General features: G+C 37.8%; 2 protein-coding genes across 2 annotated transcripts; one reads left to right on the top strand and one right to left on the bottom strand.

Moving 5' to 3' along the window:
- Window positions 1–4,925: 4,925 nt before the first annotated feature.
- Window positions 4,926–5,717, bottom strand: LOC132066044 (uncharacterized). The gene has a single exon (XM_059459443.1). The coding sequence runs from the start codon at window positions 5,715–5,717 to the stop codon at window positions 4,926–4,928; it is 792 nt and encodes a 263-aa protein (XP_059315426.1).
- A 6,343-nt stretch (window positions 5,718–12,060) lies between these two features.
- On the top strand, window positions 12,061–12,639 carry LOC132066043 (probable transcriptional regulator RABBIT EARS). The gene has a single exon (XM_059459442.1). It carries the CDS (start codon window positions 12,061–12,063, stop codon window positions 12,637–12,639), a length of 579 nt encoding a protein of 192 aa, XP_059315425.1.
- The last annotated feature ends 212 nt before the right edge of the window (window positions 12,640–12,851 follow it).

Genomic DNA, 12,851 nt, shown 5'->3' with positions numbered 1-12,851 from the left:
TTTATCAGCGAAGAGTTCTGGGGAATATATATGGCAAAAAGAGTAAAATGGGGAGTTATACATATGTATATAGAGCAGGAAACTGCCTTTCAAACTGCTATTTTTTCCCTGGAGAGCTTGGAAATTTAGAGTTCACATGGATGATGTTTTGAATCATATCAGAATTAGTTTGAGCTCAAGGTGTTGGTGCTGCGCAGTCTAGAACAGGAAATGATATCTCATCTTTCTCTTACCTTCTCCACATTTGCAAGGTTGTGGAGGTGGTTTGCTAATTTTGTAGGTCAACAAACTGAGGGATTTCAATTATCATAAATGAACATAAAATGGTGGAAAGCACCATGTTTCCCAAAAGTATCATGACTGTTATACCGGTATTAATCATTTGGCAACTATGGATGAGGAGAAATTGCATAAAACATGGAAAGAACATGCCTTCTAGCAGGTTGGTATATCAAGTAAACACATGTGTCTAACAGTTGGTGAGAATTACATATTCAAAGACTCAACAGATTCCTACAAACTGGAAAGCACTAGTGAATTCCTAAAGAACTGCAAGCCTAAACTTCACTACATGTTGATCTCTTGGACACCACCTGTAGTTGATGTTACAAAATGTAATATAAATCTAGGGGAAATCCAAGAAGAAGCTCTTGTGGATTTTGCTTGAGAAATCATAAAGGAGATCATTATATGCACTAAAGAGATTCATGAAACAACAAATATTGAAGCTAAAGTAGTGGCAATCACTGAAGCTCTAGCACACTGTATCATTATGCGATTAGGAAACAGATTCTTTAGTCATGGTTAACACGTTATAAAAATTTATCAGGTTAAGATTTTTTCAACACTGTTTGGTTCATATGCAACACATCTTCAGGCAATAGAATGCTTTGGCAGACTGTATTGCTAATTTATCTTTTGACAATCATGGAAGATTATTTCTTAACAGATGCACAAACTTACCAACTCAAGCAAGGAAGATTTTGAACAATAATAAGCATCACTATCCTGCTATGAGAATCATAACTAAACAGATATGGCAAACATGATCACGAGGACAAGAAGCATCATTGTTGTGGTCATTGTCATATTGCTGAGAATAAATCTTTGAACAACCCTGAAGAGAAGATCAGACATCCATGCAGGAGGGTGGAATCACAAAGAGATCAAATAATAATTTTGGCTTTCATAGATAGTATTAGTATACTTTATATCCTTCATTTTTCTCATAATAGCTAGCTCTTTCTTTATACATGATATAATCACATTTTGAATTCTGATTATTAATAAAAATCACCACTACACAACTTTTTTTTTTTAAGTAAACTTTGCTCTAACAGGCCAGGCCTGTTAGAACCTTTTATTCATAATTGCATAATGTAAAATATAGTCAATTACAAGATGTCTAAAATATGAACTAGCTAATATCAAAAAATTAAGAAATCGTCCTCCCCGCCCTATCCCGTATGCCTAAGCTAGTATGCCCTTTGTGATCTTGATGTATCAACCTGATGCTAGTTCAAATCGTGCACACACCATATGATTATCCATATATGTAGTATCATTGTTGATTGTCAATTTCGCCGAATCCTCCTTGTTCTGATCCTCAGTTGAGGAAGTTGTGATTTGTCCATGTTGAGAATTCTTCTTCCTTCTGGTGGCATGAGTAGAAAATCATGTACTTTGATCTCTGCATGATCAAAAGCTTGATTTGCTAGAAAGTCTGCTAGCTTGTTGCCTTCCCCGAAAATATGATTAATCCGCACCGTATCGTTATCATGTCCGTTTGATCTCTTCAATCGATTTCTCAATTCCCATGGAGTGATCCATGTATCTTGTAAGATGTTTTGAAGGACAAGTGAATCGCTCTCATTTGAACTTGTTGAATGTTGTGTTCTTGCAGAACTTCAAATACTCGTTTTATGGCTTCGCCTTTAGCTTCCATGTTTGTTGCTATTCCTATTTGTTGTGCTTCGCATACACCAAATCTCCATAGCTATCTCTCGATGCGTAAACCATATGAACCGATCCCAGGATTGCCTCTCGCATGCCCCATCCGTATTACATTTTAATCTCCCTAAAGGTGGCATTTTCACAAAGACCTTAGCATAATAAACTCTTAGTTTATATCTACTAAGGTGCTTGATGCATATTTTCCCACTCATTAGATAAATTTCGCAACCATGGAAATCTCTTTCTTGCCAGTTGGTGTATGATGTGTTGTACTTGTTGTTTCAGTCTGTAGAGAGTAACTGATCCTCCATGCTTAATGGAATTTCTTCTCTTCCATAATGACCACATGATCACTACTGGCATTGCTCTATAGAAAGGATGCAATTTTGGCTTTGGCTCAGCAGTCCACCATGCCATGATCATTTGATGTAGACCAACTCCATCAGCGGGAATACCTGCACAAGAAGCAAAAAACTTCCATAACTTGACATGCCTATGGAAGATGTCGAAATAAGTGAGCTAGTGCTCTCTCCTTATGATCCTCACAAAGACCAAAGATCTTGATGGTATATTGATCATCATCCTTTTCAATATATCATCTGTAGAGATTCTTCCTTTCCACACCCTCCACATGAAAAAGCTTATCTTTATTGGCAACCCTTTCTCCCACATGAGCCTATAGCTGGTTTGTTTGCTCTCTTTATGCCTGAGAAATTCCCATACGATTTAATCGAGAATTTGCCATTTGTTTCCAACATCCAATATGGTTCATCATCTTCTTCACCATCCGGAACTTTGATATTATCCTTGATATGTCGAGCCAATTTCGATCTAGAGTATCCGTTAACAGCTTCTATGTTCCATTGGCCATTTTCCACAAACCGCCTAACCTCTATCTCTTCTTCTCTAGCAACATCAAGTATGATATAATATAGTGCCCCAAGCCTTGTCCAATTCTCATACCAAACTTGAAGTTCCATTTCTCAAATACCAAAATATTTGTGGCTCAACCGCATCTCTTATGTTCACCATCTTCCTCCAAGTGTGTGATCCTCCTCTATCTACCGCCATAGTAGGGTGCCATTTCTTGCAAGATTTGTTAATCATGTAGCTACTCCATAAGCTTCTTCCACATCCGAAATTCCACCACAACTTAGTAAATAGTGCATTGGAGATATCGCTTAGTGATCTAAGACCAATCCCTTCTTCATCTTTTGGTAAGCATAATTTGTCCCATGCTACCCAATGCTTGCTTTTCACCCCACGTATTGCTCCAAAAGAATTTGGCAAATATCCTATGAAGTTTCTTTATCACCCCGTATGAGTATTCATAGCCGATAGTAGATATACCGGCATGGTTTGAAAGACATGATTAACCAAAGACATATCTACCTCCAAAAGATAAAAGTCCGTTTTGCCAAGACATAATCCTTTTCATCACTTTTGTGATCAAATCCTCATAATATATCTCAGTTTCCTTCTTCCATAAAACACGGACATCCTAAATATGTGAAAGGAAAGGATCCATTTCTCATATTAATGTATCTTTTAATCCTCGCTATTAACTCGCGTATACCTTGTGATGAACATAGTAACAAAGCCTTTTATCGCATTTACCGCTTGTCCTCAAGCCTTCTCATACTTCCTCAACCTCTTCATCATTTTCTTTAATGAATATCCATCCCTGTAACGTAATAAGATTGTATCATCGCATATGATAAATGATTGATTTGAGGACTCCATTTTGGCATTCCATAGCCTATAAAACTTGGCTTCTCATGCAGTTTATTTAGACTCTTTGTTAAGACCTCTGCTGCTATAATGAACAATGTAGGAGAAAGTGGATCACCTTGTTTTACCCCTCCTGCTTGACTTTGACCATTGATTAAAATTGAATACCAGTTGTTTAAGAGCAATCTCCATACCAAATCAATGAGAACCTCTCCAAAGCCAAACTGTCTTAATACTTTAGTCAAAAAAAATCCAGGAAAGCCAATCATATGCCTTGTCCATGTCTAATTTTATGACCACATTAGTATGTTTAGCTCTCAAATTAATATCCTCGATGATCTCTCGTGCCGCAATACATTTTCTCGCAATGCTCCTTCCTTTCACAAATCCCCGTCTCCGGTTGTTAGAGATAATATGAGGAAGAATCCTTGTCAATCTATTTTGTAAAGTACTTTTGACAAAAGATCTTGTTTGAAAAGGAGCCGAGACCGATAGGTCTCATATCACCGAAATTATTAATCACCTCCTTTTTGGCAATAAAACCAGTGTTAGTATGTGTGATGAATTGTGGTATCTCGCATCCACAAAAGAAAGCTCTAACCATTTGAACCACATCTAACTTGATAATCTCCCAACACTTCGATAAAAAAGTCCCGTGAATCCATCGTGCCCACTAGTTAATCGTCGCCATTGAGTGAAAACACAACCTCCTTTACTTCACTTTCAGCCGGCAACTCTTCCATACCGTTTTGTTATTCTTCGCTATCGCTTAGGGATATTTTTCAACAATGCATAATCCCCTCCTGAGTTTTCTTCACTAAACTCTGACTGAAAGAACCTGATTGCCTCATACCCAATATCTACTTCATTTTCCAGCCATGTACCAGTTAGATCTTGTATTCTTTTCAAAGTCAATTTATTCCTCCTTCCCCTCACATATGAATGGAAGAATTTTGTATTTCTTTCTCCATCATTGAACCATTTCATACCAGCTTTCTGTTTCCAATACTCCTCCTCCAAGTGTAAAAATCTGGTTAGTTCAAATTTCGTGCTCGATGTAATCGCATTCTATTCTCCCTTGAAGCATTATTTTGAAATTGCAACTCCTTCACCTTTATAGTATCTTCTATAGTGGCAACCGCTCGAAAAATATTCCCACAAGTGTTCCTACTCCATTGAACCAAGATTTTTAAGTTTCTTCAACTTGTGATGAAATACATAAAATGGATTTCCGGCGTAAGTCAAGCCATCAGGTTCTCCTTTACCACCTCCATAAATGTATGATGATTTGTCCAGAAGTTGAGAAACTTAAAAGACTTGACAATATGATGAGCATTGCTATTACACTCAAGATGTAGTGGTGCATGATCAGAACCATGTCTAATCAGATGAGTCACTGCTGTAGATGGCATGATATCTAGCACTTGCTGATTCACCAGTATTCTATCTAACCTTTTAAAAATACACTCCTCTTCAGTTCTCCCATTCCACCAGGTGAATTTGCTTCCAGTGAATCCTACATCAATCAAACCACAACTTTGTATACAGGTAGAAAAATCTAATGTCTCATTGGATGAGACTGGAAGACCACCTTGCTTCTCCTCATCAGAGACTATGACATTAAAGTCCCCTCCTATTATCCAAGGAAGGTCATGCTGATTTGCTAACTCCACCATAGCTTCCCACAACTCTTCCCTCTCATCTCTAGCACACTTAGCATAAACTACTGACACCAGCACTGATTGATTCAAGGATGAGTGAGTTAGCTGCAGAGTAACTTGTTGTTCTGATTCAGATATAACTACACCAAGCCATTCATCTGTCCAAAAGATCCAAATCTTTCCTGAACAGTTCACCTTACAATTTTGATAGCCTAACTTCCTTCTATACTCTTCAATAGCAATAGGATCCTGAAAAGGTTCCATTAGGCCTATAATAGAATAATGATGTCTCCTTTTTAGATCAATTAACCTCTCAAAAGATTTCTGTGTGTTAACTGACCTAATATTCCAAAATAAAGCTTTGTCTATCATTGACAATTATTGGTTTTGTTCTTACTCCTCCTTGTTGAAACTCCCGCGTACTGAATACCTGGTGCTTCGATGTGTTTTTGTTTATTTGTTGCCTGGCTTAATTTCGCACACTTCTAGGAGATAAATCTCCCTGCTGTGCTATATCATCAATGTTCTGAGTTAAATCTTCCTCATCTTGGCTATTGAGATCAGCATGTGCCTCATCTTGTTTCTCATGATGTGCACTCTCTACTTGTTCTACAAGCAAATTGACAGCCTTTTTACTTGGTGGCCTTGTGACTTCTTTTCCTTCTTTTTCTTCATTCTCTTCTACTCCCTGATCTGATATAGGAGTCTCATCTTGTTCTGCATTCTTTTCTTTTTCTTCATTCTCCTCCAATCCCTCATCTTGAACTGCATCCTCCTGCAGCACTTCACCTTATTTATCTTCTTCCATACCTTTCTCCAAGTTCTTATGGATTAAGGTGTCACCTATTTCTTCTGATTCATGTTCCTTCTCTTGTCTAACTGCAGTATTTGTGTTCATCTTAGACACCTGTTGAGACATAATCTCCCCTTTATCATTGAGTTGTTTACCAAAGTTCTGCTCAATCCATGCCTTTGCTGATATCCTCTCCACCTGATTGGATTCTTCCATCTGCTTTTCCTTGCCTTTATCATTAGTATTTACAATTTGCTGCACTATAACAATCTGATTAGCAGCCTCAAAAACCTTTGCTTCTACCATCCTTCCATCTGAAGACTTCTGCATATCACCAAGTCTACTATATCCTCATCCGTGTTCTTCGCAAAGGTTTGCATATTGATTATTTTGCAACGCTTGATTCTCCTTCGGTCTCCAAGAGTTTTCATCGTATTTACCTCTATGAAAATGCCTCTTATTCCTTTGTTTTCCTTTCTTCTCCTTGAATCCATCATTATCATCAACCTCTGGAGGCTGCACCTTGTCTACTGCTTCCTTCCCTTTCATTGTGTCAGCATTAGACCCCTTGTTTCCAGATCTGCTATTTTTTGCATTGTTTAACTCCTTATTCTTCGTTTGATCTTCCTTACTTTTCTCCTCCTGTTCTTTGTCTGAACTTTGTTCTTCATCCTTAGGATACAATTCTGGATGAATGACATAGCAATCTTGCTCATTATGCCCTTGAAGTTTGAAGCTTTTGCAATACTTAGGAACATAATCATAATTGATCTTTATCCATTTATCCACAATCTCCCCAGTACTCTTCTTTTTCATCCCTATATTGATTCTCTTTGGGAATTCTCCAAGCAAGTCTACTTCTACCTTCACTCTCGCACAACTTGGCCTGGTTTTATTAGTTGTGGCCATATCAACTTGTAGGGGCTTTCCAACAGCAGATGCTAGTGAAAAAACTGCTTCTTTCACAAAATAATTTGGAGGTAATGATGGGAAAGATATCCATGCAATTGCAATCTTCGTTTCCTCCTCTGGATCAAACCACGGATCCCATTTGAAGTACGCATGGGATAAGACCAGCTCTTATACGTAATGTAATATGCAGGTTTGGACAATAAGGTCAAGTAATCTTCTAGAGAAGAAGCACGTATTAGAACATACCTATTGCTCAGCAAACCAATAATACATTCTCCTTTCAAACCACATTGTTTTGGAATTAAGGTTCTCAATTCTTTCACGTCAGGCCATCCGTATGAGAATTTCCCAACGACAGCATATTGTAGTTTTTCCTTGATAATCATCTGCTCAATCTCCTCTTCTTCCCATACTACCATGGGCTCTCCATGCAAATATGTGACCTTTTTCATGGTTAGTGTAGGACTATACGTAGTATTAGAAGTTGTTGGATTAAGGGCTGTTGTCACGACCCAACTAGGGCCGTGACGAGTACCCGATACTTGTACCGTGCACCCCTTATCTATCTTTTTACCTCTGTTACTGAGTGGGCCGTATGAACTATACCATTTTTTTTTCCTTTTGATTACACTAAGCATTAACATTAGCAGCACAATTATAAACATAGGCTAATAAGCTTTGCAATCATACTATACAGCGACGGGGACAATCAGGAGTACAAAATATCTACTGTACATATCTGTCTACGAGCCTCTAAACATAGTACACATATACATAGGAAGGGCCGAGTACTATCGTGCCCGAATATATACACAAAAGTAGTACCAAGAAACTGGGGCTCCGAAACAACTGGAGCGCTGCAAAAATGCTGCTGAGGGAACTCCTAGGGATCAAATCCGGCTACCTGCTGACCTGCGCGGCATGAAACGCAGCGTCCACAAGAAGGGACGTCAGTACGAATAGTGTACCGAGTATGTAAGACATGGAAAATAACATAAACAGGAGCATAGATTATGAATAACAATATCATGGGGTCATAGATATATATATACTGAGACAAGAGAGTAACCTGTGCATAGGAACACCCCTTTCGGGCCGGATACCATGCATGCTTGTTTTTCCTTTTTAGAAAAAAACATTTCTTTTCATAGATATAGAAAATAGAACTTATGTTATGTCATATCTTAATGTATGGTATCGTATCATAGCAAGTCATAGGGTATCATGTAGTATCATAGCAAGTCATAGTGTATCGCGTAGTATCATAGCAAGTCATAGTGTATCATGTAGTATCATAGCACCGAACAGCGTCGGCTCGCCCACATTGCGCCGAAATACTCCGGCTCGCCCATAAATCCCGCGTCCGGGATGATAAGCCAGCTGACCAGGTGGCAATGAAACATGGTTCCCTTCCCATTTCCCCCATGTATCCCTTCCCCCACCCCATGTACATATACATTTTTCATAAACATATGTCATATAAGCATGCAGGAGAGCCCAAGAAAATCATGTACCCATCGGAGTGACGTAAGGTCGGGAACCTCCGACTATATTATGGAATAACTATGGGCGCTTGTCTCACCTTGAAGGAACGATTAATATAAGGCGAGACTTTTAATAGAGAGTAATGTCGTGAGAAAACATAAAACAGGATCATAAGACTTCGTTTCGTATACTTGGAATCTTTAAAAATAGTCATTATTCACGAATGGAGTTGAGAATTCAAGAAATAGCTAAACGTTCTCATATCGTCACTGGAATCATGAACTTGGAACCTTTATTCATAGCATCATCATGGTCGTATTCATCATGTAACCATTTTCTTCCTTGACATCATCCATGTTATTGTAGAACATGTTCATCGTCATTGTTGCAAAACTTACTTTGCCATAAACCTTTATTCTGGGAAAATACGGGCACTTTGGAGAACATTTACTAGCTATCGGAGGAGAAGAATCATGCTTTGAAATCAATGGATTTGTTAAAACAACTATTATTTAGTAGTCGGAATAACAACCGAAAGCTTTCCTTAACTATAGAATGAAAATAAGCCAAATGGGACAATAAGGAAAATCCGGAACGATGGGCCCACCTCGGGGCAAATGAGGCGGCGTACCAAATTTACGTACATTACAATTCATGACGTCACCGGTGAGGGTCTTAAGGTAATCGGGTCCTATTCGCGCAAGTTCTAGATGTTTAGGAAGTTTTTCCAACATTCGCACCATTTCTAATTCAATTCTACTAAATGAAAAAGGGAAACTTTAGGTGCGGATTCCGAGGAATAGAAATGTCCCCGAGGCCCGTGTCCAAGCCTATTACATCTAAGACATGCCAAGAAAGAAAGGTGAAGCCTTACATACCTTTTTCCGCTCCTTATGCTATTCCAAATTCAAAGGTTGCAAATCCGCCAAAATCTACAATTTGGTCATGTTTACCAAACATTGATTAGTGCAATTAGAATTGGATTCTTAAAATGACACTTGGCTACCGAAATTTCGGCAGCACTTCCCCCGTAAATACATCATTCCCAAAAATCATCTTGGCCAATTCTCATCCACAACAATCCGGGAATTCAACCCGGCCAAACTATCAATCATAATATCGTAACCATACTAACAACTTCCAATTTCAATCCAAGATACGTTATAACAACTCAATCAATATACTACTTCCTTCAAGACCTTCCAACTTCAATAAAAGCAATAACAACTTAATAATTCATACACCAACAATATCATACTAGTCTCATTATCTTCCATGCATGCAAGAGCATTATATTCAATTAGCATAAGTTTCGAAAACAAGCCTTGCACTACTACAACTTCTCTAAGATTATCAAGTTTTTATTTGTAACATAAAGTCCACAACCAAACATTCAATTCTCCAAACCATTAAATCTTTATTTCACATCATAAAACCTACCATAACAACAATTACCAACACACAACATGGAATTAACTCAATCTTCCATGCAACACAACATACAACACACACACTCACGGCTTGGCCATGCAAGTCACGGCCACACACACACACCTTCTTAGCACATGAATTTCATCCATCTTTATACTCCACAACACACTTAAGCATTCATAATATACAAGAAAAGATTCAAATCTTACCTTTTTACTTTGAATCTTCACTTGGCTACAATTGCAAACTTGTCAAGATTTGTGTTCCCCTTGCTCCAAAGAACTCTTCACTATGTTAAGAACCCTTCAAGGAATTGTTTGGCTAGGAGAAACAAGTTGAAACTCTTCTCTTCTCTCTCTTTTTTTTTTTTTTTCGGTTTTCTCAAAGGGCCGAATGGCCTTGGGAGGTTTCTCCTTCTTTCTTGCTCTTTAATTTCTCTTGAAATGTCTAGAAGATTATGGGATTATTTAGAAGGCTTAGTCTTCTTTTAATCCCATGAATTTTAATCCAACATGGGCTTGGCCCATCAAGTAGGGTGGACGGCCAACATGGCCCAAACCCTAGCCCACTCCTCTTTTTTTTTGTCATACAATTCATGAAAAATTATTTTCCAAATTCCAAATTTACCCTTCGTCTTCCTCCATAATTCCACGAGGCATATTGCGAATTTCCCTTTATGCCCTTAACCTTTCTTACTAATTCCGCTTCTAAATGCTTCATAAGCCATTCATATGCTTAGCAAAATAAAAATATGGCCTAGCTTGTTGTCTTCCCGCTATTGTCTTGAATTATCCGATTGCACAAAATGCGGGATATAACAGCTGTAGCATAAGTTTGGTTCGGTAAAAGGTGAATAGGTTGCATTGGTGGTGTTGTATTAGCCTGGACAGCCACAATGGGTGGCTGTCCAGTGGCCGGAGAGGCCATTCTCGCCGTGAAAAAGGTTGGAGAACTATTAGGGTTTCGGCTAGGTTTAGGGTTTTAACTTTGATTTTTTTACCACTACACAACTGGCTAGTGGCTTATTTGTATTTCTTTTTAGTTTCAATATACTTTTAATTTTATTGAAAAATTGGTGATGGATATATGTAAATAACATAAGTATTTTTTTGGCAGGCGTGTATGATTAGAATCAGAAATTTCTTTGTGACAAACTTATTAATTTTCTTTCTGTATATTTGCTTTATGAAATTACATTCACTCTAGGTTGCAATGTTAGAAGGAAAAAAAATGAGAATTAGTGTTAGGAGGAATATGAAATTAAGAAGAAATCTATTGGATTTAAGGTGCAATGGGTGAAAATGGAAAGAACTGGAGATTTCTCTAGCTTTGGTGCTCTATAGATCTGCAAATTCCATCGTCTGGTTTTTCATAAAGAAGAGGAGTCCAAATCAGGAGAGATGGAGTGGAAAGAACAGCTTTTTAGATTTCTCCAGGAAATGACAAAAAAAATCCATTCTATCGGTAAAGTGATAATCTAAAATTAAGAATTTTTGGCAAATAAAAAGTGGGTACAATGCTAACCTACAACCTTAGTGTTGTAGGTTAGCAAAACCCTATATATGTACTTTATTTCTTCAAACGCTTCTGTTTTGAGCAAGAATACATATTTATATCCTGCATGAGCTCCAAATGTACGAGAGTTCCCATGAACTGACCATCAAATGACCCCTTTGAGGAATTTGCCAAAACAAGTATCCGTAATTTATAAAGGGAATTCTAGAAAGCAGGTAAACTCTGATAAAGTAATCAGACTAGTAATTATAGGTATTAGACTGAACCTCCAATACCAGGAAAGAAGACTTATTATTTTTAAAATTAAGCTTTTTTTTGTATTTGTGTGTTTCTTCTAATAGTTCAATGAACTCTCGTAGACATCCCTTAGTAGGTTTGGTGCATTCAATTTGAACTTGTATATTCGCTATCACCCCGACCCTTTAATTACTCCCCGTTCTGTCCATTATATAACTAGTGTTCCTTGTAAATATTTATATCTCATGAAATGTGACTTGTTTTCAATATTCTTTGTCAAATAAAATGGATGGACATTCATCAGAGTTCTACTGGTGAAAAACAATTGTGGGTTCATCAACCATGAGAAATTCTTTTAAGAATTACTACTCCTCAGAGGAAGCTTTTGCAGAAAAGTACTACAGGAGGGTTGTTTGGCCTCCAAGATATTATGGTTGTAGATTTTGTAAGAGAGAATTCAGGTCTGCTCAAGCCCTAGGTGGTCATATGAATGTCCATAGAAGGGATAGAGCCAAACTCAAGCAATCACAAAACGAACCTCTTTCACAAAGTCAAATTAAACCTAGAGTCTCAAAGCCTCAGAAACAATCCTCTGGTAGTAAGTCGGTCATATTTTCTCAGGAAAATTCAAATTTCGCTCATCTCTCTTATTCTCCTGCAATCAAGGAATTAGCTGGGCGAAAGGTCTCATATCCACCAGCTTGGTTAAATAATCCTGAATATTTGCCGGTAGGGGCAGCTTCTGAGACCATGCATTCAAAGAGAAGCAACATGATTTTGCCTATACCTGCATGTTCCATTCATAAATATAGTTTCACTACTTCATACAAACTGGGTGGTTCCACGGAGGACATTGATCTTGACCTCAGGCTAGGTGATCCACCATCAGTCAAGTCATCACTGATGCTGCCTCATTATTAGCACTTAGTTATTACTCCCCAAGTTTAATTTAGAGAACAACAAAATGTTCTCTATCTCATTTCTTCTCATCATGTTTTATTAGCCGGTTTAAGAGTTTAAAGGCTCCATATCCTTCTAGCATGATGATTGAGGAAGTCATAATTCTGTCATACACATCTTGATGTGTTGTGACTAACTTGTTATCAATATCACAAACAAATGGGGTTCTCTTT

The sequence above is a fragment of the Lycium ferocissimum genome, chromosome 8, assembly GCF_029784015.1.
Source record: "Lycium ferocissimum isolate CSIRO_LF1 chromosome 8, AGI_CSIRO_Lferr_CH_V1, whole genome shotgun sequence".
Taxonomy (NCBI): Eukaryota; Viridiplantae; Streptophyta; class Magnoliopsida; order Solanales; family Solanaceae; genus Lycium; species Lycium ferocissimum.
Note: the sequence above shows the minus strand (reverse complement) of the source record. Positions and strands in the feature narration are given on the sequence as shown.

Bases quoted from the DNA above. Each gene is read 5' to 3' on its own strand.
- LOC132066044 (XM_059459443.1), bottom strand. From the start codon at position 5,717: ATGATAGACAAAGCTTTATTTTGGAATATTAGGTCAGTTAACACACAG.
- LOC132066043 (XM_059459442.1), top strand. From the start codon at position 12,061: ATGAGAAATTCTTTTAAGAATTACTACTCCTCAGAGGAAGCTTTTGCA.